This window comes from Hyaena hyaena, unplaced genomic scaffold (assembly GCF_003009895.1).
Source record: "Hyaena hyaena isolate Hyena2069 unplaced genomic scaffold, ASM300989v1 scaffold_612, whole genome shotgun sequence".
Classification (NCBI taxonomy): Eukaryota; Metazoa; Chordata; class Mammalia; order Carnivora; family Hyaenidae; genus Hyaena; species Hyaena hyaena.
In genome coordinates, this window is record NW_024081246.1 from 110,606 (window position 1) to 137,405 (window position 26,800).

General features: G+C 50.8%; 1 protein-coding gene across 1 annotated transcript; it reads right to left on the reverse strand.

Annotated features, from left to right (window-relative positions):
- Nucleotides 1-7,545: 7,545 nt before the first annotated feature.
- LOC120248905 lies at nt 7,546-25,278 on the reverse strand. The gene is made up of 4 exons (XM_039257366.1): nt 25,170-25,278; nt 24,553-24,899; nt 9,295-9,401; nt 7,546-7,642 (listed from the first exon to the last, which is right to left on the reverse strand). The coding sequence occupies exons 1-4, from the start codon at nt 25,276-25,278 to the stop codon at nt 7,546-7,548; spliced, it is 660 nt and encodes a 219-aa protein (XP_039113297.1).
- Between the last annotated feature and the right edge of the window lie 1,522 nt (nt 25,279-26,800).

A 26,800-nucleotide genomic window follows, 5' to 3' on the forward strand; every position in this document is an offset into this window, starting at 1 on the left:
ACGGACACACAAATAGTATTCACCAAAGACAAACAGTTATTTCCCAGAAGTTCACAGCCTGAGAACAAACCCAAGAGCAGTGTGCACCTGTGTGCTCACCAACACATTCACGCGTCAGAGCAGAACGCGTCCCCAAGGCCCCCCAAGGGAAGCTGTCCCAGCAACCACCACCGCAGAACGGCCCGGCACAGGGCGACCCTGTAGGGGAATCATGTACAACAGTGAGGTGTAACCCACGAGCACGCGTGACTATGTGGGCGCATCCTGCAAGTGGTGCGGAGAGGCAGAGCTGAGGCACAAAGTGTACACACGGCAAGCCTTCACTTATATAAAGCGGAGAAGCCAATGAAGTGAACCCATGGTGCCAGAAGTCTGGGTAGCGGTTAGTTTGGGGACTAGGGGCTTAGGGGAGACGCTGGGGACTCCAGAGAGCAGCAAATGCATTGCCTGTTGATGTGACCGGGTTCTCATCACACAGCTGTTCTAATTTGCGGAGGTTCACTGCGCTGAACACCACTGATTTGTGCTGTACATTTAAGATGATAACACTTTTTTCTGATGTGTGTTATGATTCCACTGATTGTGAAATCAGGGAAGATTAAAACTCTGTATAGTTTAGGCATATTACCGATGCCATAAAACTGTTTAAAAATAAAGGAAGGCTATGACCCAGGAGGGTGCTGACTGAGGGGATAGGGCATAGCAGGAGTCTATGGCAGGGTCACCCTGATGCGGGCACATTTACAGGGTCTGGTGTTGGGTAAGGGGGTTACCGATACCATGCGTGATGTTACCGATAAAGACTGAAATAGAATAGAAGCCTGATGTGGAAATTATAAAAGAGGTGTAGGAGATGAAATCAGTAAGATGACTGAGAGTTTAAGATGTATTTAAAGAAGATCCACAGGGAGTGCTCATTGGCACATGAGCGGGTGAACAGAGGCTCTGGTCTGAACAACCCAGGGGATGGCAGTGTCAAGAAGCCAGAGAAGGTGCAGATTGTCAGAGCACAGCAAGACCACCGTTCTGAGCATGTTTAACTTGAGGACCTATGTGGAGAACTAAAAGTGAAGTGTCAGGTGAGCAGGGGGACATACATAAACCTGATTCCTGGAGGAGACATCTGGGCGGCCATATGCATTTACACATTATCAGCATAAAAATAGTGTCAAGAAGTTCTTAGAATGGAGGAAATACCCAGGGGAGAGTGTATGCAGAGGTGAAAGTGCACTTCAAGTTTGGACCCTGCATGATTATAGCTGAAGGTCTGGGTGGAGAGGAAGAGCCATCAAAGAAAAAGAAAAAAAAAATAGCCAGTTAGGTAAAAAGACATCCAAAGGAACACAGTGTCAAAAAATATATATGTTTCAGGGCGCCCGGGTGGCTCAGCTGGTTGAGCATCCAACTTCAGCTCAGGTCATGATCTCACAGTTCATGAGTTCGAGCGCTGCACTGGGCTCTGCACTGACGTCAAGGAACCTGCCTGGGATTCTCTGTCCCTCCCTCTCTGCCCTCTCGCTCCCCACCCCCCAGCTCTTTCTCTCTCAAAATAAATAAATAAACTTTTTAAAAAAACATAAAAAAGTGTTTCAAGACATTTCAGTTCTCTCAGATGAGACTAAGAATTCAAGCAAGACTAAAACAGAGACATGACCATTAAAGTTAGAGATGTGACCACTGCCTGAGACTTGGTCGAGAAAGTACTGGTGGGGTGGTAGGCAAGGAAGAAGCGGGGCCTCAGGAGGGGGCGGGACGAGGAATGAGAAGCCGGCCACCTAGACATGTCTCGTGAGCACTTTGCTGCGACAGATGAATACCTCAGAAACAATCGGCTTTGTTATGATGAGATGATGGGTCAATGATCTAAGGTCTGGAACGTAATAGGCACTAAGTACATACCGATGAACAGGAATAACCTTACACCATGACTTCCCCAAAGGCAACTCAAAGTATTTCTCAAGTCAAACAGAAACGTGAGATGCATGGAAGAACATGCCCTTGTGCAAGAATGTACGTTTAGCCAGTGGTTAGGACTGAGATGTGCCCAGATTCCCTGGCTGATGGAGTGTTCGCTTTCCAGACAATGAGGAATATAAATACATGTACATAAATCAAATCAGTGGCTAGATTAGTGTGGGAATGCGGGTGCAGTAAAGAAGACCCACCCTCTCCAACGCGGGTGGGCCTCATCCCGTACGGTGAGGTCCTGACAGGACCCTAAGGCAGAGGAAGGTGCATCTGTCCCCTCACTGACTGCTGGAGCTGAGGCGGGTCTCCTTGCCTCTGTGCGCCTGTCCTCAGCCTTCAGGCCCACGGGACCTCTGGCGCCAGCAGGCTGGTCCGCAGGCCCTGAGCGTCAGCACCAGCCCCCCTCTACATGCGGTTTCTCTGCAGAACCCTAACGTTTCAGCGTTCTCTTACCTCAATTGTAATTTCCTCTTTGATTCATGAATACTTCGACATGTGTTTTAAAATTTCCAAATTTACAGGAGGAATTTTTTTTTTACTATATTTTGGAGTTGATTTTTAATTGTTAAATTGGACTTCAAGTATATAGTCTGAACAATCATTTTTTAGAGTTTATTGTCAAGCTGGTTTCCATACAGCACCCAGTGCTCATCCCATGAAGTGCCCTCCTCCACACCCATCAGCCATTTTCCCTCTCCCCCGCCCCCATCAACCTTCAGTTTGTTCTCAATATTTAAGTCTCTTATGGTTTTCCTCCCTCCCTGTCCTTAACTATTTTTCGCCTTCCCCTCCCCCATGGTCCTCTGTTAAGTTTCTCCTGTTTCCACTCATGTGAAACTGTCCTTCTCTGCCTGACTTATTTCGCTCAGCATAACACCCTCAAGGCCCATCCATGTTGCTACACAGGCCAGATTTCATTCTTTCTCATGCCATGGAGTATTCCATCGTGTAGATAAACCACATCTTCTTGATCCACTCGTCCGCTGATGGGCACTTAGGCTCTTTCCATGTTTTGGCTATTGTTGAGAGTGCTGCTATGGACATTGGGGTCCATGTGCCCCTGTGCATCAGCACTCCTGTATCCCTTGGGTAAATTCCTAGCAGTGCTATTGCTGGGTCATAGGGGAGTTCTAGTGTTCATTTCTTGAGGAATCTCCACACTGTTTTCCAGAGGGGCTGCACCAGTTTACATTCCCACCAACCGTGTAGGAGGGTGCCCGTCTCTCATGAACAATCATTTTTTTTGAGAGGGTATAGTGAAACTTCCATTGTGATGAAATGTTTTTTGTTTTAAATGAAATTTCCATGTATGCTTTAAAAATGTGTGTTCTTGCATTGTTGGGCAGATATACATTAGACTGATATCATATCAAGCTTGTCAAGTTTGTATACAATGTTTTTGTTTTCCAGTTTGCTACATCTATTCATTTCTAAGAACAGTGTGATAAAAACATTTAAGTAAGGTAGTTCCTTTTTGCAATTATTTCTAGAATTGTGCCAATTTTTACTTTGCATTTTTGATATTACATTGTTAGGAACATACAAAACTAAGTTTTTGTGACTTTTTATGACTACCTCACACCTGAGAGAGATCTTTGGCTTTGTCTCTTTGATTGTTTTCTGTTATTAACATTACTATTGTTTTTTCTTGTTTATGTTGGCATGGCATATCTTTATCCATCTCTTGTAACATTTCTGTCATGTTTTATGTGTCTCCTATAACACGAATGTAGCAAATATTATTTTAAAAATTTATGCTGGTTTCCCTGGTTAACAGAAAACTTTAAAATATCTACATTTACAGTGATCATTGATTTATTTTGACATATTTTTACCAACTTGTTTTTACCTCACTAGCTTGTTAAACATTCTATTTCTATACTTCTTAGTTATTGCCATTAAATATTAATTACATACTTAGGAGCGTCAAAATGTAATAAACATTTCTCTCTTATTAGTAAGGAACAAAAGTACCTTTAAACGATTTGAATCTAATCCTGTTTACACGTCTCATCTGTGTTATTACTTCAGGACTTTCACAGTGTTTCCAGACTTCCAAGTGTTTGTCTTCTCTTTTAGGGCCATTCATTATTTAGTGATGTATTTGTTCATTACTCCTTGTGACTCCTTCCTCACAGGTTTGAAATCTCCTTCCCATCAGAGCATGTTCTTACAAAGATTTTTCTGTCAGCATTTACATGAAAGACACAGAATTCTAAGTAGACAGTGATTTTTTCCTGAGTATTTGGAAGATATTCTTCCATTCTATTCAGGTGTGTGCTTTTTGCAGATGAGGTCAATAAAAAGACTTTTGTATAATCTCACTGAGAGATATTGTATATCCTCAATGTCCATAAGCAAAAATATTAAATAAAAATTGATGGGCAATCCCTCAGGTCTCAGTAAGGGAAACTGTGAACAGTTCAGCCCTTCTCAGTTTGATGGGCACAGACATGTGTCCCTGCTATAAATATTGTCAGTGGATGTCCTTTCCAGGCCAGTTCCTCCTGGCCATTACCTCTGAGGCTGCACAAGGCAGCGCTGGCCAAGGTCAATGCCACAGGGGCAGGGTAGGACAGGGAGGGATTACCACCGAGAAAATCTAGACAACCTCCCTATTTTTAAGTCAGCTGACTGGCAACCTGAATTCCATCTGCAGCCCTAATTTTCTTTCATCATGGAGCCTAACATGTTCAAGTTTCTGAGATTGGGACATGGGGCTCTTTGGAAGGGGCAGGGGTATTATCTGGGACACCACAGAGGCACCGCACTTAGGGCAGCCAAATCCAAAAGAAAATCAAGGTGAAGCTCCCAACCAAGGAGTGCAGGATTCTGGGTAGGAAAGAACAGCACGCTGACAGAGAGCTGGTGGACATCTGGGCTGGTGAATTCTCAGGCCCCCCTGAAGGTCTGTCCGCAGAATTGCCCAATCCTTCCTGTTAAGAACAAAAACTCTCTCCTTAAAGAGAATGCAGTGCTGCTTCCTGGTCAGATGCGCCCCACCCTTGCTGGCCATTAGATCATGAGGGTTATGCTGTGGCTGCAGTGACCTGGGTCTGATGAGGACTTCCAGGATCTAGAGAGCACGCGCTGGCAGGAGCCAGGGGAGAATCTGCAGGACTGGGTTCTGAGGAGTGACTGATCAAGAGTCCCGGACAAAAGCTTTTCTAAGGGAGAGTGTATTGATTTGGAAGCAGTTTTGAGACACAGGATTCAGCATCCTGGCAAAGCCTCAAGAGCTGGTGTGAAATCGCTACTGGGATGTTTCCTGGAATCACGGAAAAATCAATGGCCCATGCTAAGCGAGCTGAGATGCCAGAACTGCACGGCAGACTGTGGAAAGAGGGACTGAAAGACACGGAGGGAGGCATGCTGAGACGGACGCACTCTGCACGGCCAGATCACGGCAGATGGAAGGCTCACTATTTACCAAAACAAAAAGGAATGTACAGGGAAAGGCTCCAGCATCGCAAAGGCCGTTGGTAGGCTTGTCCCATGAGAGCCAGGCCCGATGCGGGGTGACGCCACTGCAGAGCCGGGCTTGCGCTCACCACAGGGGTGGCAGGACAACCCCCCCCCCCCCCCCCCCCCCCCCGCACAGAGAGGGGCCAGGTGGCACTGCTTCAAGATCGGAAGCCAGGTGGACACAGTTATCATCATGACAGGCAGTGTCGGGGTGGCAGCCAGTGAGACCTGACCTTCAGAATTAGGAAGATGGTTTACAGAACATAGCATCCCTGGGGGCAAAACACATAGCCAGTCAGGCTTGTGCTCGATTTATCCAAAACCAAGGAAGAAAAGTGGGAAACGGAGAGCAGTACCCCCTTGTGTAGTCTCCAGACCTGAGCCAGTTTTTGGACCCAAGACCCAGTGACTGAAGAGGAAGAGGGGGCCATGTTCTCAGAAGGAAGCACCTGAAGCACCAAGGCCCGAAGGCATGATGACACCCCAAGCCCCCACTAAGGGGGGCATGCCGTTTCCTTGAGTAACTGTGCACGAGGCGAGGGAACACACAAACACCTCCAGGCTTGCTGGACACAGCTTTGGAGCTGGCAGTAATACCTGAGGGCCATTACTACCCTCTGGGAGAGCTGGGCCATGCGGCTTAGGTCATAAACGGAATCCAGGCCACTGTCCAGCTGGCAACAGACCCATCAGCCCTGCAGATTCACGAGGCTGTCATCTGGAAAGATCTACTGAGCAGGTGGTGCAAACCCCTCAGTGGGTCTTCGGCAGGGAGGGTCAGAGACACACTATGAGGAGCGCCAAACGGAAGCCTCTGAAACTGTGCCCCACCCTCGGCCCAGGCGAGATAGGAAATAAAACCAGCATCTCATCCCAGAGGGAGCGGGAAAGATTAGTGCCACGCTCAAGGAGCTCAAGTCGGTGATAGCAGGGGTCTCACTACCCTTGTCTCCATTTAATTCACCCTCTGGCCCCTGCAGGACAGAGACCCTCACAAGCTCACGCAAGTACGGCTGCATTCACGCTCTGGGCCAGCGGCAGAGCGAGCAAGCATGACTGCAGGCGCGTCACATGAGGCCTGCGATTTAACAGACGTGCCCCTTTCTGCCTCTACCAGGAAAGAAGATCGGAAAGTTTCGTTCCCATAAAACTGGAAAGAGCATATAACTGCATTTCCTTCCTGAGCTCCCTAATCTCTTCCGCCCTCCGTCATGAGGTGGTCTGAAAGGTCTGGAGCCTCTGATCTCACACTGACCAGCTCTCTGCCGTATCACTCTGGCCCGGCCAGCAAGAAGCAGGGAGACCATGGGAGGCTCTCCTGGGACGCCCCCCACTCCAGCGCATGGCAGATGAACCCTACTAAGTTCAGGAGCATGTACCTCCGTGAAACTTTTAGGGGTCCGGCGGTTGGGGCATCTAAGGAAGGACAAGTTGTGGCACGCTGGTCCCACCAGGAGGAAGCACACCACCTGATCCTCTTGGGACTTTGGAGCCTCCAGCTCCACCCTTGGGAATACGGCTTCAGTCCACACGCAGGTGATGCAGAAGGACTGCAGCGGGGCCCAGGCCGGCAATGGCGCTGTAGCAGGTCCAGGCTACAGTCCCACCAAGACTCAGGCCATACGATCCAGCAGATCGCACACTGTCAGAGAGTTCAGTAGTGGGAACAGACCCCATGTGGACTTTATGGCCACCACCATGAGCGAATTCAACACCATGAGCGAGATGACAAATGAAAGCCCCCAGAGTTCTGAAGCAAATCTGGTTCATGTGCAGCTGACCACAGCCACCACTGAAAAATAACGCTTGGTACGCTATGAGTAGAGACAGAACGCCCAACCACGGAGCGCCAGTGGCCACGGGTCTGGAGTCGCCCACCATGAATTCCATTTTGATGGAGCCACTGGACCAGGTAAACAGGCTGGCAACCAGCCACCATGTGATGGAAGTGGTGTGCCAGGAACGCGCATACGTGGGCCCATCAGACACAAGCTGTGTGATCAGTGTCCTGGACTCTCCCGTGATGCCTCAGTACCATGGCGTGGCCTCTCCTCAACTCATACCCATGGCTGTGTGAGCCACTGATGATGGAAGGCAAAATTCAGGCACAGTTCACACAGGCGTTGGCTTGGCACGGAGCTCGCCCGCAGGTGGCCCTGAAATGGTGACGAGCCTGAGCCGCTCACCCTGACTGGTCCTGTTATCCGCTCTGGGTGGACAGATTACTGGTGTCGTGAGAGAGTAGTCACCGCACGGAGTCACAGGGCTAGTGACTGGCAGAGACAGAATTCAAAGCAAACCATCTACATCCGCAATATGTGCCCTTAACACTGCTGTTATCCAGCTTTCATACTTTAGAAAAAATGGATTATTTTCTCATACTTTATATCAAAATAAATTATAAGTGGAACAAAGATCTAAGCTTAAAAAAAAAAGGAAAGAAAGAAATCACAAAAATATTGGGAGAAAATGTGAATTTTAAGTTTTTTTTTAATTTAAAGTTTATTTACTTATTTTGAGAGAGACATAGACAGCACAAGTGGGGGGGGGGCAGAGAGAGAGGGGGAGAGAGACATTAAAGCTGGCTCCACACTGTCAGCATGGAGCCTTAACTCACAAAACCATGAGATCATGACCTGAGCAGAAACCCAGTGTCAGACACCTAACCGGCTGAGCCACCCAGGTGCCCCAGAATTATAAGCTTTTATTATTCTTATAGTTAATGATGACTTTTGAGTGAGAAAGGGCTTTTAACTCAAAAACTCATGACACAGGTAAGATCTGCGGCTGGAGTCCATACTCTGTCTGATGCGCAGTGGGCACACGGAGACGCGCGAGAATGCAGGCTGAGGCAGGAGAAAACTGCAACGGCACGTGAACGCCGCTGCTTAGAGAAGGGTCTGCGAGTGGCTCAAAATCCTGAAAAGACCAGCCTCACCCACAGCACGGGAACATAAACTACGACCGTGCAAGACGCCACCCTCCCCATCACATGCATGAACGTGCGGTGCTGCAGAGCCCACCCTGCAGGGACGAGGTGGGAACGCGCCCCAGTAGCTGTAACTGTGTGGATTCTGCACACACTTCAGAATCTGCAGTGTGCACCCCTTCCTGCATCGCTGTCCTCTGACCCCAGCCCGGCTGCCACAGCAACCAGGCGCTCACGGCCAAATACAGGAGGCAGACCTCCTCTGCTCAACCGTCTCCCAATGCCCCCCGCTCCTCTCAAGGCAAAGCCAAAGCTCTTCAGATGGCTCCTCACGGTCTGGATCTTTCTGAAGCCCTGGACCTCACCTCCTTAAAGACGTTCCCACACTGGCCAGACTCTCTGTCATTTATGAGCAACTCTCTAAACCCAAAGCATAATATAGATAAAGGTGTGCACAGCATGTACTTTATGGTGATGAATCACATGACGAACCCCCAAACAGATGCCACATGTAACCACCACCCAGGTCACGAAGCTGAAAGTGACCAGCACCGACGGGCCCCTCTGCGCCCCTGCCAGTCACTGCCGAGGAGGTCACCGTGCTGACTTTCATGGAGGTTGTGGTTGTGTGTGCAGAACAACACACCCTCCGAGAGCCTAGGTGCTCCGGCTCGACGCCGTGAGACTCTTCCGCCCTCCTCTGCCCCCTGCCCCCTGCCCCCGTGCAACAGCGTTCCATTACCACACATCCGTCCACATCCTGTCACATCAGCTCACCACACATCACGCCACACCACAACATGGCACGCCGTACCACGTCACGCCACGTCAGGTCACAGTGTGCCGTGCCATGTCATATCATGTCATGTGAAACCATGTCACATGCCATATCATGTCATGTCATATACATGAATATCTAGTGAGGGACTTACCTAGTTTCAGGTTGATGGGCGCTGGGATTGTTTCCACTTTGGGTTCTAATAACGGATCTGTGGACACTGCCGCATGTGTCTTCAGTACACTTCCGTTGAGTATCGACCTAGGGTATGACATACACACGTGACCAACGGTGCACAATGCTAAACGTGTGTGACCTCTAAGGAGGTAAGGTCACGGGGGCCCAGAAAGATCTGGGTCATGGTAATTTTCAGTGTGGTTGCACTCCCACCAGTACTGTATGAGTGCTTCAATCATTGCAATTTTCCCCCAAATAGGTATAATGTATAAAAATTAAAATTAATATATGTGACTTTATGTTTACAGCAGTATTGTTCACAAGAGCCAAGATACAGAAGCCACTCCTAGGGCCACCCACAGATGAATGGGTACAGGAGAAGTGGTGTGCAGACACAATGGAATATTACTCGGCCATAACAAGGAATGGGATCTCGCCATGTAGGACAACACGGACGAACTTTGAGGGTATAATGCTAGGTGAAATGAGTCAGACAGAGAAAGGCAAGTTAGTATATGGTTTCACTTCTATGTGGAATCTAAAACAAAACAAATGAACAAACAAACCCTCTTAAACACAGAGCCCAAACTGGTGGGGGAAAGGTGAAACAGATAAAGGGGTTAAAAGGTCCAAATTTCCAGTTATAAAATTAAGTAACAGACACGGAAAGTACAGCGTATTATAATATTTAATAATATCATATAAAAATAATTGAAAAATCCTGTTTTCAAGAACAAATGGTCCATATTCCCTATGTTGCAATGTTCTATGATGAGAAGAAAACATTCAGAATAGCTGAAGCCAACGCTTCTCAGCAGTTTTAATTTAACCAGAAAAGGTGATAAACACCAAGAGCTTCTCGCTAACTGTGGTCAGACTGTGTATTTATCTCCTTAGGAAAGAGAGGCGGGCTTAGCGCTCAGTCTCCCCTCCGCCAACGGTTCCCTGAGGTCTCAGTGTGACGCTTGTCCAGACAGCGGGCTCATTACTCCCGGGAAAGGGCTTTCCCTCTCTGGCCTTCCAATGTACAGAATGTACAGAATGTACATTTCCACGCAATTTGAGTTTTCATCTCTCACGCCACTGGTCAAACCCTCTATTAGTGGCCAGCCTCAGCGCACACCATTTAGACATTTTCTGGCTTCTGATTTCCTGAGACCATCCGTCGCCTCTCACTGAAAGAGCATTTGCCCTGACTTTTCCCCATGATCTTCCCAAACTGTCATCGCTTCCTGTGTCTTCTTGTGATCATAACTTTCTAACGAGAGAAAGCTCATCCAGGCTGCAGGGGTGAGTTGCACACGTCCCAACTGGAGGTGACCCGGGTGAGCGTGCAGTCCTTGCCTTTGCAGGTGCAGTTCTCCAGCTAGTCAGTTAAGTCTATTGTTAGAATGGAAATGACTGTGATTATAGTCACAATTTGCATGGGGGGGGGGGTCCAGGATCAGTACACGAGGAGAGGAAGGCAGCTTATCGTAGTCATCGCCCTTAGCACAGAGCCTTGCCGTCCACAAATGCGTGGGTGAATGGACCGAGACAGAAAGACCAGGGAAGCCAGCATGGTGGACTAATCTTTTTTCCTGCCTTCTGGAAACTTCACAGACTCTGACATGGACTCCTCTGTTCTGAAGGAAGCTCAGGTGAAGGATCGCATATAACCCGCTCACGATTCACATCCGTTCCTGTAGCTCTTTGGCTTAAATGCTTAACATACTCTTTTCTGTACCCATTTTTTTTCAGCAATTAAAAAAATTAAAACGCTGAGATCACAGGCAAAAATTCTGAGGTCACTTCCCCCCAAGTGAGAGAGACAGGCAAATACAGAAATTCATGACCTCCTGGAGCAGAAACCCTCCAGGAGCCCGTATCCGGGGAGGAGAGGTAACCTGTAATTTAGTACAAATAGCAATAGGTGGAGACTCAGTGTAGACAGCTCTCAGTGTGGACAGCTCTAAGCATGGACAGCTCTGAGGGACAAAAACTCCCGGGGGCGCCCACACTTTCATGGATTTTACCTCTAGAAGCTGTACTAGGTGCTCAAGAAAACAGGAGGGAACTCCCCTTGCACTTGTGCAGGAGGGGGCGGGGCAGCCATTCTGAAACAACCCCAGGCACTCTACTACTGACAAGGCCTGCCCGCAGAGAAACTAACCTCTGGGGCTGTTATCAGAGCTTCATTGACCCAAGGAAAGGGAAATACCCAACCCCAGCCCATTGCACTACCTTTTGCCCAGGACATCACGTCGAGCTTTCAACACAGAATTATCAAGCATTCTAAAAGGCAAAGAAAAATTCAGTTTGGAAACATAGAGCAAGCACCAGAACCAAGTCGGACATGGTAGGAAAGGTGAAATGATCAGAACATCAACTTAAAGTTATCATGATTAAAATCCATGCAAGAATAGATGGGCAATGTAAACAGAGATGGGAGTCTAAGGATCAAAACCAAATGACAATAATCTAAGATAATGAGACAGAAACTAGGGATGCCACTAATGGACTCGCTGGTAGACTGGACACAACTGAGGAAGTAATCTCTGAGCTGGAGAATATTCAACAAAAACACAATCATCATCTGAGTCACAGTTTACTTCTTTGTAGAAATTATAAAACTCATTCAAATTTCCAAAGCAGTTTTTAAAAAGAAGAGTAAAGTGGGAAGACTCACACTTCATGGTTTGAAAACTTACCAAAGAGCAATAGCAGTCAAGAGAATGCTGTACTGCACAAGAATAGCCACATAGATCTGTGGGATAGAATTGAGAGTCTGGAAGTAAACCTGCACATCGACGGTCAGTTGATCTTCAACAAGTGTGCCAAGACTATCCAATTAGGAAAGAACAGTCTTCAACAAACTGCATGGGCCACACACAAAATAATGGATCTGAACGCTCTCCTGGTGCCAGGCACAAAAGTTAACTCAAAATAGATGAAAGACCTAAATGTAATAACTATAAAACTTCTAGAAGAAAACATAGGAGTAAATCTTCATGACTTTGGGTCTGGCAAAGGATTCTGACATGCAACAGCACAAGAACAAACCATAAAGGAAAGAGATTCATTGGACTTTATCAAAATTAAAATCCACGCTGCAAAAACACCATCAAGGAAGTGAAAAGATGCCCCACAGAATGGGAGAAAACATTCGCAAATCACAAACCAGATAAAGGACTCCTATGAAGAATATATAAAGAACACTTGTAAGTCAATGATAAAAAGTCTAACAATCCAATTAAAAAATTGGCAAAGGATCTGAATAGACATTTCTCCAAAGAAGTTATACAAATGGCCAATATGCACACAGGAAGATGCTCCACATTTTTAGGCATCAAATTAAACTGAAACCACAATGAGATACCATCTCTATCTGTACTGACAGCAAGAATCAAAAAGTCAGATAATAACAAGCATTTTGACAAGTATGTGGAAGATCGGAACCATCATACGTCGCTGGTGGGAACATAAATGGTGTAGCTGCTCAGAAAACAGTCTGGAAGTTCTTCAAACCATTAAATATAGGGATTCTGCATTTCTACTCCTGGACAGATACCCAAGAGAAATGAAAACTTGTGTTCACACGTAAGTTATACACAAATATTTATACCAGCATTGATCACAGTAGACAGAGAGTAGAAACACCCTAAAGCTCATCAGTTGACAAACACATCAAGAGAATGTAGTATATCTACGTGATGGGAGTATTATTTGGCCATAAACAGGAACGAGGTGGTGGTGCGTGCTTCAACATGGATGAACCAGGAATACTTATGCTAAGCGGAAGCAGCCAGTCATGGAAAGTGTTGCATGGCCCGGGAGCAGAAATACTGAAAGCAGGGAACCAATCCAGACACAGAAGGTGGACCTGGCAGGTTCATGGCTGCTTAGGGCTGGGGGCGGATGGAGATTAGCAAGTCACAGCTAATGGGAACAGAGTTGCTTTTGTGGGGATGAGAATGTTTTAAAATGGACTGTGCTGGGTGCCCACGCCTGTGCACACACTGAAGCACCATGTCCTGAGCACTCTGAACGGGTGGGTTGTATCGTTGGGAATTACATCTCAACAATGCTGATAGAGAGAGACAAGAATGCTCCAAGTCCCCACTGCCCCACACACACCCCACACTTCCAGTCATGCTCACCCTCCAGAGGCCCTGTCACGCCGAGAGCCACACGTTAGCTCTTCCTGTTGAGGCAAAAAATTTCTACTTGAAATAAGGAGTGAGAGAATGTTCACAATTTCTGGCATCTCCGACTAATCAAAAAGAGATAACATTTGAACAGTCCAATAAATGTATTTAGAACTAATTGATTCAAAGTAGTTTTTGAAAAGTTTTTGTTTTAATCCTTTTCATTAAACAGGCTAGGTGGGGAGCTATTCATTCAATTGTTTCACGAGATGCTTTTTGAGTCTGTTTGAAACCGGCAGGCATCTGTGAAGTTCTTTGAAGTGAAATCTACACTTCCCTTGAGGGGCCTGTTCAGAGCAAATCACCTGAGTGTAGGGTCCGACGGGGTGACGGTTGCTAGGAGGGGTGATAAACCCAAGGATCATAATTCCTTAAATCTGAAATGCACCTATATTGGTAAAAAGTGTCCCTTAGTGTCACTGATGAGCATTTTTCAGTGCCAAGAAGCACCACCATCACCAGTGAGCCAGTGTCAGTGACACAGGACTTGGTCACTTCACAGCCATGATGTCCTGCTTTGAATGTCCCTCCAGGCTTTGCCCAAGTGAAATGAACGTTAGAGTTGTCTTAGGTCATCGGATGACAGCTGTGACCTGGCTGCTCAGGCTTGTGCATGGGTATTTGTCAGGCCCCTGCTGTATGCTCCGGGCCACCGTCCAGGTGCCATGTTAGAAGACAGTGCCTCATGCAAGTTTTGTGCAAATGGAAAGACTCAGAGGAGCAGTAAGCAAGTACCTTGTTTACAGTTTACAGTAAACAAATTACTTACTTGTACCTAGAATCACATGAGATACTGTCAAATTCTACCAACACAAAATAAAATAAAGCTCAAGGTTTAGAAAGTGCCTTGGAAGGGGTTTATTTAAGACTGAGATCAGAGAAGGCCTCTCTGAATAGGTGATATTTTTACACGATAGGTAACACTATCCAGCCATTCTCGTGCTCTCCCGAATAGATGCCTGGTGAGCGCTACAACTAATTAAGATTCACTGTGACTCCCATTTTGAATGGGGAAATCACAAGGATAGTTAATAATTTATATTATGTTCTATACTTTTTGGTGTTTGTTTAATGTGCTAATAAAGAAGCTTTCTGGCAATGAGCTAGAGTCAGGAATTGTACAGTAAACCCTCAGTGACCACATCAGTAATGAAGGAGTGCTACCTATACCTTTATATACCTTTAACTGCTGTCAGCCTGAAAAATGATTTGAGTTGATACTGACTTCCTCCATTTTTCTCCAAATGAACAAAAGATGCAAAAGGCAACATTTTCCAAAGGGTATTCTCTGGAACACTACACCCAAGGAATGATAGGATTTAGGTAAAACAGAGATCAAAGAAATGCATGGAAAATGGGCTCACACAAAGTTAAACTGTTTATTTTTTCCGTCTGCTGGGCGTTTCAGAACTGTTACTATAGCAGCTGCTTTGGAACTGACCTTGCAAATGCGTTCAGGCTTCTTGGAGACAGTAACCGCGCTTTCTGCGCCTGCATGTCAGACTGGGGGAAACGATGGTGCAGGCTTCCCTTGACCAGTTTCTTTTCTCGGTGTTTCCCATCCACGTTAGCTAGAGGTAGCATGGTTTTAGGAAACGACTCCAAACCATTCCCCTGCTGAATCCTTCTAGCTACGCTCGCTTTTTCTGTGAATTAGACAAGCCCCTGCCCTGCCCAATGCACAAGACTGATGGCAGAATCTAATGAAAAGTTGAGGCACCGCTACCACCATAATCTTCTCCAAAGTAAGCCTGCAGAAATGGCCCGGGCGCCCCAAGTGGTTGATAAATCAGTAGAAGCAGTCCGACCAAGTATTTTGTCCCTAGTGAATCAGATTTATCAGACGAGCCCTTGTCAAGTGCCCTCGAGGCAGAGGACGCTCTGCCCTCCTGGAGAGGACACTGGACAGGGAGGGGCAGGCGGCAAGCAGGTAGGCGGAGACACGACAGGAGTCTGAGGGTCACAGGTGGCAAGAAGAAGAATGTAGAAAGGAAGGGCACTGGAGTGACGGGGTGCGTGAGGGCTTTTACAGGATCGGCCGGGAAACTGCTGAGGAACCAGCATCTCACGGAGACCTCGCAGGAGCGGAGCGAGGAGCCATGCGCCGGGGAAGGGAGGAGGGCGCGTGGGGAGACGGCAGCCCTGAAGCACGACGGAACCGTAAACAAGAGAAAGTTAAGTGATGTTCAGTACGCAGTGGGTCTAACTCAAGGCAGAAGATAGCAATACAACCCACATTTAAACCAAGAAAGTAAAACATCGGTGTTCATGACGGCTTTATTGGTGACATATTATTACTAAGGAAGTCCTTTACCAAGGGGCTGTGTTAATGCAGAAAAGTGTTGCAAATTAATAGTTTCTGTACACAAATTATTTCCCTTTAGCTTACAAGGATTTGAGGCGTTGAACAGCAAAGATTAAAAGGAGATTATGACTCGGGCCTCTGTCAAAAGGCCCATTCAACACCAACAAAACAAGAATAACACACTGTGAATCCACCCAAACAACAACCAAAGGGACAGAGTCACGACTAGTGTTGACTTTGTCACTTTAAAAATCACATACAAAATTGCTGCCAAAATTAATGTAAATTGATGTCAATTAAGATCACAACAGTGAAAAGAAAGTCTTTCAAACCAAACAACTTAATATGTGTATGGTGGGCCGGTGAGCTCACGGTGTAGGTAGCATGGCTACACAAGGGACTGGTCTGTGGCCGACACCACACGGTCTCTGGCCCAGTGAATGGAGTCTGATAGTAACGCTTGCTATAATTAAAAAATAAATAAATAAAAAGTCAGTTATGACACAGAAAGCATGATCCATAGAAAAGAAAAACTTGTAAGTGGACAGAATTAATTTTTTATTTTTATTTTTTTTATTTTTTTGAGCAGCAGAGAGAGACCGAGCCTGAGCAGGAGAGGGTCAGAGAGAGGGAGACACAGAATATGAAGCAGGCTCTAGGCTCTGAGCTGTCAGCACAGAGCCCAATGTGGGGCTCGAATCCATGAACTGTGAGATCATGACCTGAGCCAAAGTCAGATGCTCAACTGACTGAGCCACCCAGGTACCCTGCATATAATTAATATTAAAAACTTCTGCTCTGCAAAAGGCACATAAAAGAATCAAAAGTCAAGTCACAGACAGGGAGAAAATCTTTACAAAACACATTATCTGGTAGAATCGTGCTATCCCAAATATTCAAAGAACTTCTAAAACTCAAAAGTAAAGCAAACAACCTGCTTAAAAAGTGGGCAAAAAGGGGCCCCTGGGTGGCTCAGTCGGTTGAGCAGCCAACTTCGGCTCAGGTCATAATCTCACCACTCATGGGTCCAAGCCCCGCATCAGGCTCTGTGCTGACAGCTCAGAGCCTGGAGCTGCTTCAGATTCTGTGTCTCCCTCTCTCTGCCCCTCCCCCACTCATGCTCTGTCTCTCTCTGTCTCTCAAAAAATAAATGTAAAAAAAAATTATTTTTAAAGTGGGAAAAATATCTGAACAGATTCTCTCGGTGAAGATGACATACAGGTGGCAAATAAGCACGTGAGAAGAGGCCCACAGCACTGGCCACGAAGGAAACATAAATTAAAACCACAGCGCGATGCCACCACGCACCATTCTGAGAGGCCGAAATCCGGGATCCTGACAATGGCAAATGCTGCGAGGATGCGGAACAACGGGAACGCCCGCTCATTGTCGGTGGGAACCCAGAACGGGGCAGCGATGCTGGAAGACAGTTTGGCATCTTCCAAAACCAAACTACTTAACGTTACAATCCAGCAGTTACAGTCCTTCATATTCACCCAAATGAGCTGCATTAAAAATGTAGGTCCATGCAGAAACCTGCACATGATATTTACGGCAGCTTTATTCATAAAGTCCACCACCTGCAGCAACCAAAATGTCCTTCAGCGGGTGAACAGACAGCCAGACAATGGAATATTACTTAGCACTAAAAATCGATGAGTTACTGGGGCACCTGTGTGGCTCAGTCGGTTAAGCGTCCGACTTCGGCTCAGGTCTTGATCTCACGGTTCATGGGTTCGAGCCCTGTGTTGGGCTCTGTGCTGACAGTTAGGAGCCTGGAGCCTGGAGCCTGCTTCAGATTCTGTGTCTCCCTCTCTCTCTGACCGTCCCCTGCTCACACTGCCTCTCTCTCTCTCTCTCTCTCTCAGAAATAAAAATAAATAAATAAAAAACAAAAAAATTTCAAAAATAAAAATCAATGAGTTATCAAGCCATAAAAAGACATGGATAAAACTCAAATGCATTACTAAATTAAAAAAAAAAAAAGTCTACATACTGTGTGATTCCAGTTCTGTAACATTCTGGAAAAGACAGAAACACAGGACTAGAGACACAATAAAAAGATCACTGGTGGCCAGGCCTGGGGAGGGGACAGCAGGGGATTTTAGGGCACTGAGGCTGTGCTATATGACATTTGAATGGCGCATATGTGACATCATGCACGCATCCACACCCCAGAAGTGCACAATGCACGGTCAGCCCTGACGTGACGTATGGACTTGAGTTACAAGAATGTCCCAGTATCAGCTCTTCAGATTTAACGATGGGCCACACTCATTGGTAATGGGGAACACTTGGGGGGGCGGGGGAGAGGGGGTTCTCTGGGAGTTCTCTGTACTTTCTGCTCATTTTTCTGTAAATTTAAGAAGGCTCTAAAAATAAAGCTTACTAATTAAAAATGAAATAAACAATATAATTATGTCAAAGACTCTATTAATTTGTTTAAACACCACGCTAGAATTACAGCTAATCCTTCAAAATATCACACACACCCCCAGTCCTGTGATCTTCCTTCTCGGAACACAAGGCGAAGAAATACAGACTGTATCTATTCTCGTACAGCTGCTCCAGTGCCCTTACCACACCTCCACCTGACACAGGACTTGCATTCGCTACCTTTCCACACACTGTACGGTTCATCCACCTGGAGATTTTCATCGCTGCTGTTAATGTGGTTGAAGAGTCAACAGGCTACTCTCTGAACGAAGCCCACTGAGATGGGGGCCTGAAGGGCTTCTCTCTGTCCATGCGAAGAGGGAGCACCGGGTCGGCCAGCTCCCCACCAGGCGGGGTCGCCCCAAAGCCCACCTTCTCGGGACCCAGCCCCACCTGGGGGTTCGCCCTGCTTGCTCACACATGCACTGCTGTTCCCTGAGCAGGCAGCGCTCCCTGGGGCTGGAACCCACCTCCGTCCCTCTGGGCTCTGACCCACCAGCTGGTCTCCTGGTGTCTGTGCCAGTGTCCACTCTGCAGCGGGAGTGAGCCTCACCTCCCCGGAGAAAACCAAGACATTCCTCTATTTAAAACAGTTCAGGGGTGCCTGGGTGGCTCAGTCAATCAAGCATCCAACCTTGGCTCAGATCATGGTCTCATGGTTCCTGAGTTCCAGCCCCGTGTCAGCCCCTGGGCTGACAGCTCGGAGCCTGGACCCTGTCTTCAGATTCTGTGTCTCCCTCTCTCTCTGCCCCTCCCCTGCTCGCACTCTGTCTCTCTATCTCTCAAAAGTAAATAAACATTAAAAAAAAAAAACACCTCAGACTCTTCTAGTTGCATCTAAGACAATGAACAGGTATGCAAGGCACCCTGGCACGCCCCCCCCAGCCTCAGCTACTGGGGTCCCAGGCCCCTCCCTGCACTCCCTCCCGGCACCTCCGTCTCCAAGCCCCTCATCTGGGCTCAGACACAGCCAGCCTTGACCCTCCTCCCAGCTCCATGACAGTGACTAGTTCCTGCCCATGTTCCCTCCTTTCCAGTTCTTTCTGTACGTGTAGCTGTGTGGTAATTGATGTGAGTGTTTCATCGCTGTCTCTCACTACTGTAAGCTTCGCAAAGGGCCTCCCTCATCAGGCTACCCGGGCACTGAGGGGAATGCCATAACTAATGGCAATTAGTATCTCCCAAATCCAGGCATGTCTTTTCTTCCCGGTGACACTGCCTGGCTTCGTGGCTCTCCACACTCAAGGAGGTGACCAAACCAGCCACCGGCCAACCTCCTGGGCTTAACACCACTGTCCCCTAACACTGTGGCTGGAAAAGTCCTACTACGTGTCCTGATCGTGTCAATTCCTACGTTAAAATTTTCAACAGCTCCCAACTACACTCAAAATACATTCCAAACCCTTTAGCATCGATGCAATGGCTCAGAGAAGCTTGTACGTGCTTATTTGTGCACCTGGGAGTGGCTAGAGGACTAAGGTGCTCTCTTCCCGTGCAAACGGTACCCTCCAGCCATACTGAATCTCTTACAAGTCGCCTGAATGGACCAGGTCAGGGGAAGGGAGATAAGCCCGTCCAAGAAACAGGGGCTTGGACCTTCCAGATGTTTCTATATTCCCATGATCAAGGACTTATCAACATATCCCAACTGATGAAGGCACATTACCACTAACACACACACACACACACACAAAAGGTTCTGTTTTTAAAGCCTTCATAGGTTCTGGAGACATACGCCACACTGAAGCATGCATCTGGTCCACTTACCAACTAACCCCTGAGGCTGTCCATTTTCAGCTGGACTCACTCCTCAAGGTAGCGGATCCAGCTGCCACGCTGCTTGGGTCCTATATGGCCCCATGGGCCTGACAGCGCCCCCAAGTGGCTGTGACACCGTGCGGAGCCCCTGACAATCTCCCACAGGAAAGCATATCACAGACCCCTGGAGTGTGAGCAAAACCGTGCTTTTCCCTGCAAGTACTTACTATACTGTGAGAGCCCCCGGATTCTTCTGGCATGATGTATGCAGGATGCACACTGCACAGTGGGCCATGAGGCCCCAGGCAACACCTGAACGAAACACACTCTTGTGTGCAGGTGGGGAGGAAGTTCCAGTCGGATGGTTAGCTCGCAGCCCAGACAGCAGCGAATCGAGGCACGCTGCACTGTCCCCGCCCCCACAGCCACAGTCCCTATCACAGGTCAGTTCAGTAAGAACATGAGCCTGGCTCACAGGAGGTTCTGTGTCAGGTGCTCACACCGGATGGAGCCGAGCATCTGGGTCCCCCAGATCCTTGTGGGGTGTCCCCAGTGAGCACGGGGGAAGAGAGTCCCGTCAAGGGAGGGACTGAAAACTCCACTATGCACCTTCTGTTTCAGGAGGGAGACGGGTCCGAGGTCTGGGCACAGAGGACGCGCTGCGAGTGCTACCCACACAGCCTCATGGTCAGAACATGGGAGACTAGTGACCAAGTCTGTGGGAAAGCGTGTAGGGGAATTGTCTACCCCGTGCCATGTGCGCACACTGAAGACTGCACGGCAGAGGAGTCCCTCCATAAGCCAAGGGCAGGGGGCTCTCTGTTCAGTTCACCACCTTCCCCAAGTCACCGGCGCGTATGAGGCAGGCCCACCGCGGAGTGACCATGGCAGCTGGGATGAGGCTGGGCGGGCTCCACGCTGTGGATGCTTCTCTCCTGGGTTGATCTGGGCACTGCCTGGGTTACTATCCAGGACCCCTGAACAAAGTAGCTTAAACTGGGTGCTTTACACCCACAGAAGCCTGTTCTTTCAGATCTGGAGGCCAGAAGAATGAAGTCGAGGTGCTGGCGGCGGGCCGCGTTCCCTCCTCCAGGAGGGCCCCTTCTTTGCCTCTTCCGGCTTCCAGAACAGGTGGCCGTCCCGGGTGGGCCTGGGCTTGCAGCCGCACGCAGCCCGGCTGTCTGCACTGCCGCCTGGCGCCCTTCCCTCGGGGGGTCAGATCTCCCTCATCGCACAGGGACACCATCACTGGGGTAGGCGCCACCTCATCGATCCGAGGATATCTTATTTGAACACAGGCACCAGGGGTGAGACTTGGACATGTCTTCTGGGGGGATGTGACGCAACCTATAGCACCCCTGCCCTGGAGCACCCGCGCTGCTCGCATCAGGTCCACGCCAGGCCCTGGCATGGTGCCACTGCCCAGTGGGGAGGGGATCCAAGCAGCCACCTGCTGGCAGGCTGGTCACACAGGAGCACTTCCACTGGGGAGTGAGGAGAATGTTCTCCTCCTGGAAAGATGGCGTTTGCTCTGCACTGCAGGCACCATCGCCCCCCAATGCCATCGCCACTCATGGGTTTCTGGATGTGTGACAACCAGATGCTCCCTCCTGCCCCCGCCGCCAATGTCGCCTCTGACCTGGGAAGCAGAGGTCTGCTACGCATCGGCACATGCCCTTCCCGATGCCACCAACCACGCCAGCACCCAGGAGCCCCACAGATGCGCGGTGAAGCCCTACTCAGTGCTGAAACATGCGTGTAGGGGACGGGCATCTGCAGGGAGAGGCTGCGATCCTGCAGGCTGGGTCTGTGCTGGGACCAGCAGCCAGGAGAGCCTGGAGTCAGGGCGAGAAGCCTGGGGACCCCGTTAATGACCACAATGAATAACCCACCAGAAACATCTTGTGTCTCTGGGTCTCCGGGTCCTCCGGGCCTGGGAATTTTCATCCTGCTAAGTGAAACCTCATGGTGACAACAGTGGTGTCCTCCAAGCGGACGCTGACTCGGCCCCGCTGCCACAGGGGGCCCCTCATGCCACTGAACCATCCGGCAAGAAAGGAGTCACGGCACCATCGTTGGGGGCGAGTTATCCCAGCCATCGAGGGCAATGTGACCTGCTGCTCCCCAAGGGACACAGAGCCAGGCCACAAGACATCCTCCGGCGTGACCCAGCCACGTCCCAGCAAGCGTGGGTGAATATGGCCATTCAGCGGACGCCGGCGGGCTGAGGACCCGGACCAGCATGTGAGGTGTGCCCCCACGACAGGCTGACAGCGCAGGAGCGGAGGGACTCGTAAATCCACAACCGGGACCTCCAGCTGCAAGGCCAGCGGCAGAGACCGGCCTGGGGCATCTGTGCACACGGCCTCTGTTTGCGTGTAAAGACACGGTCCACATCGCACACATTCACATCCATGCGGTTTTATCTAAGGAGAGTGGATTTGGCTAACTTCCCAGTTTAGCCTGTAGGATAAAGAATGTGCAGGTGGGATTTTTGTTTCTTTGTGTTCTTTTTCATGAAACCGCTTATGGTAAGGTGCGGAGCTGCTCGGATCTGACGTCCGCAGGCGGGAGGGTCTGGACATAAGTACACATCCGGGAAACTGTCCCACCAAACGTCCCCTCACCTCCAAAGTCTCCTTGCGTGCGCCATGCGTCACTATTTGTTGTGCTACAATTCACGGCACCGAGATGGAGACGGGGACGGATGCGAGTCAGCGCCCCACTGGGAGAGCGCTGGGAGCAGGGCAGGCAGAAGCGGGGACCCGCTGGCGGGGCCTTGGGGGGGGCTCTGCAGGAAGCGGGTGTATATGGAGTGACAGAGCGGGGACAGGCACGGGCCTTCCCCCCGACCTGCTGGCCCTCAGCCCCTTCCCCACTCACTCTTGCCAGGCCTCCCCTCGGGTCCGGGGTGGGAGGCCTGGACGAGCTCAGAGCACGGGGGTGGACACGTTTTCTCCTGCTCCCCTCGACGCGGTCACCGCGGCAGCAGACCCCTGGAGTCCGGCCTGACGGCAGGCAGAGAAGGCTCCAGGGCACCCGTGGCGTTGTCCGGGAAAGCGGCGGGGGTGTGAGCTCCAGAGCTGCCACCCCACACAGGGGTGCGTGTGGTCAGGACGCCGCCTGGTGACCTCGCCAGGCGCAGGGCTGTGGCCCCAGATCGGCAGGGACTCCTCACTCCTCTCCCTGCAGCTCCCTCCTCTCCACACGTCTGGGCTGTTCCTGACGGATGGCGCCATCGGCATTTTCCCTGCCAACTCACTGCTCCATTCATGATCTCTCTCACCCGCCCTGGCGTCAGGGCGGCCCAGGACTCCGACCTCGGGACTCCACTAGACGTGAGCCTCCTGCGGGCATGGACACTGCTTGTGCGCCTGGAGTCTGATCCTCTCGCACCTCCGACCACGGGGCACGGCTCAGGTGCCCCGCGCACAGTAACTGCCGGAGAAACACTGCACCATCAACCTCCCGTACCCTGCGAACTTCAGGCAGACCCACCTGCACGGAGTCGGCCGGCCGGGCCTGCAGGCTCACTGCTCTCTGGGGCTCTCAGAGGCACCCCCAATTCTTTGCGGTCTGAACCAAGCTTGCTCATACCCGGTCTCAAAATCCAGTACTCATTTCTTCAGTAGCATTGCTGCCTTCTGGTGTGCAGAACCAGAGTCCTCAGCACTACATCCAAGCCTGGCACAGCCCACCTCCCGAACAACGGTGCAGGTGCCCCTGAGGCGCTGTCCCTTCACGGCGGCCCGGGACCCTGTCCCACCATCCCTAGGCAGGGCTTCCCCCCCCCCCCGGCCCCCCGGGCGCCTCGGGGGTCCGAAACCCAGGTGGACTTCCCTCCACGGCTAGGCAGCCACGCCTCAGCTCCCCGGGGCTCAGTGGGAGGCTCCCCCCTCGGCCGGGGGACCTGGACCCCTGGCTGACTCCTGCCCAGGGAGGGCGCCCCAGGGCTGTCCTTCCGTCTGTCACCCGAGCAGAGGGAGGGTCACCAACCCGCCGGCCCCTGCACCTGTCCAGGCCAGTCTTGCACTCCCGGCCCCGCCTTCCCAAGTGTGACAATACTATCATTTAGTTCGTTAACTAGGATAAAACACAACTTCCTTCCCAGACTGCCGCGTGTTCTATGCAGCCAAACCACCCGATGTGTCACCACGTTCCCCGGCATCCAAACACGGCTGCTTCACCCTTTGGATCTGCTTCAGGGCGGAGGGCGGGGACCCCGGGCCACCCCCCGCACGTGCCCTGCGGCGTGGGGGTGGGGGTGCAGGGGCAGCCCCCCCGCCGGCACCCACGCCTCACGTGTGCGCTGCACACGCGAGGAAATCAACTTTAACCTGATTCCGTGTCCCGCGGAACCGAAAACAGAACAGGGCGGGTCTCGGGCGGTGTGACCGGCAGGCGTGGTGCTTCTGGAAGGCAGGGTCTCCCCAGGGCCAGCCCCCCAGGTCGGCGGCCACCGCCCGAGGACAGACGGGCCGGCGGCCGCGGCAGCGACTGCGCGCGCGCGTCCTGGTCCGTGCGGACACGACAAGCGCCCTGAACTCACCTCGGACGGGCTGCCGAAGCCGCGTTCCCCCGCGTGTCCGCGGACGGCCGGGGCCGGGAAACACGCAGGCTCTCTCCTCGGGGCGGCTTTGCCCCCGCTGACGGTGAAGGGGCGCGGCCGCAGAGGCGTGAACGAGGCCCCGCTGTTCGTGCCGGACGCGTCTGCACAGAGAGCCGCCCGCCGCCGGCCGCGCCCTGGGACGCGCTGTGGCGCCTTCGCGCGCAGGCGGAAGAAGCGAGCGGCGGCGGGTGACGGTCCGGGTCCAAAGCCACGCACACGCACAGTCCCCGAGGGCTCCCGTTGTGCGGCCAGGGCCGTGTCGTGGGGTCGCCCGCTGAGGCGGGGGGCTGGGCATGGACACGGAGCGGCTGCGGGCGGCCGCGCAGCCCCGGGTCCCCTCACGAGGGCGGACTATTTTCACGTCCGGAACTACTTTCTGGGCCAGGGTGTCGGCTCCCAGCAGTTTCCGAGAGAAACCGGTTGTTTACCCCCGGGAACCTGGTCAGAGAGCGAGGCTGGCACTCCCTGGTTTCCCTTCTGAAAAGGCAAAACCGGACACCTTTGATGCCACTTACGCCAAGGACATAAACTGAACAAGCCCGTTCAGCCGGACACACCTACACGCAGAGAATCGCGCCGGCTGCGGGCGGTGAGCGAGCAGGGCGCGGGGCGGGCGTCGGCCCACTGGGGCGAGGGGGGCTGTCGCCGCGGCGCCGTCCCGTCCATGGCCTCGAACCTTAATACCTCTTCAGTGAGGGAAACCGCCTGCCTCCACGTCTTCACAGATCCCACAATGCGAAGAGAAGGAACTCACATTCAGTGTTCGGTTCTGGTTGCTGAGCTCTGTCAGGGACAGGCGGCACCCATTTCCGCCTCAGCGCCTGGGGCGCCAACACACACACACACACACTCATATGCAAACACACTCTCAGGTACTCTCTCGCGCACACTCAAGCTGACACACTCACACGTGCACGCATACACAGACCTTTCCTTGGTAGCACACTTCACGGAGGCTTAGAAGGATGAAGTGAACTTACGTTAAAAATGTAAACAGATCAGGGCGTCTGGGGGCTCAGTTGGGTTAAGTGTCTGACTTGAGCTCAGGGCGTGATCTCAAGGTTCATGAGTTCGAGCCCTGCTTCGGGCTCTGAGCTGACAGCTCAGCCTGGAGCCTGCTTTGGATTCTGTGTCGCCCTCTCTCCGCCTCCTCCCTCCCTCACACTGTCTCCCCCCACCCCCGCCAAAATGCAAACAGACCATAGCCCAGGTTTTAAGTCCCTTGACCCTTGTGGCTGATTCCGGGCCCAGCCCCACGGGGACATACCTCTTCACTGGTTCCGCTGGCACCTCTCTTGGTAGCTTCAAAGAACCCCACTTTATTGTAAAAGCAGTCCAGGTTTTCCTATTCCCTACAAAAATAAAAACCCTAAATTCCAAATCCTTTTATTTATCCATTTGTTCATTCAGTGAACACATGCTTACTCAGTACCTACTGGATGCTACAGACATAAGAGTGAGCAAGAACAGGCATGTTTTCTGAACCTGTGGGACGCAGAGAACATAGCGGAGGCAAACATATGGACCCAAGAACAGGGCACATGGAAAACTCTGGGTGCAACAAGTTCCACATGTGGAACGTACATAGGAAAATGAAGCAATGAGACAGGAGTATTTGACTTGTTCCGGGAGCCCCGGGAAGAATTGCCTGAGATGTGATGATAACGCAGGCTCACATCTGGAGGACGTGGAAGGGCTCACAGGGAGAAGGGGTGGAGAGAGGAGAAAATCAGTCAGAGTGAAGAGGATGGGAGCCCCAGCGGGGGGGGGGGGGGGGGGGGGGGGGTGGCGGGGAGGCTCGTCCAGGGAAGAGAAAGACCCGTGTGCTGGCTGCACAGACGAGGTGCTGTGTGGTGCCGGATGAGGCTGGGACAGAAGGAAATGTACAGATGATGTCGGTCTGCATCCCAGGAGGGGCAGAGAGCCGGGAGAGTTTGAGCTGGAGGCGTGGTATGAACAGGTGCTTCGTTTAAACGGATGGTTTGCCCGGCAGTTAGAGAGTGCACTGATGGGCAGAGAGGTGATGCAGACACTGGCCAGGAAGCTAGTGAAGGTCCAGGAAGTCACTGGAGATGACTGTCACTTGACCCAGGGAGGCAGAGTGGACAAGAGAAGTGCAGGGTAGGTTTGAAGGACAGTTAGAGGGTCAAATGGGCAGGACTTGGTGAACAGCTACTGGAGAAATGGA

Bases quoted from the DNA above. Each gene is read 5' to 3' on its own strand.
- LOC120248905 (XM_039257366.1), bottom strand. From the start codon at position 25,278: ATGGACGGGACGGCGCCGCGGCGACAGCCCCCCTCGCCCCAGTGGGCC. The intron at 9,402-24,552 runs GTGAGTTCAGGG...GTCATACCCTAG, and splicing joins GCTTCGGCAGCCCGTCCGAG to GTCGATACTCAACGGAAGTG. The intron at 7,643-9,294 runs GTAAGTCCCTCA...CTGTCCACCCAG, and splicing joins GCCCATCAACCTGAAACTAG to AGCGGATAACAGGACCAGTC.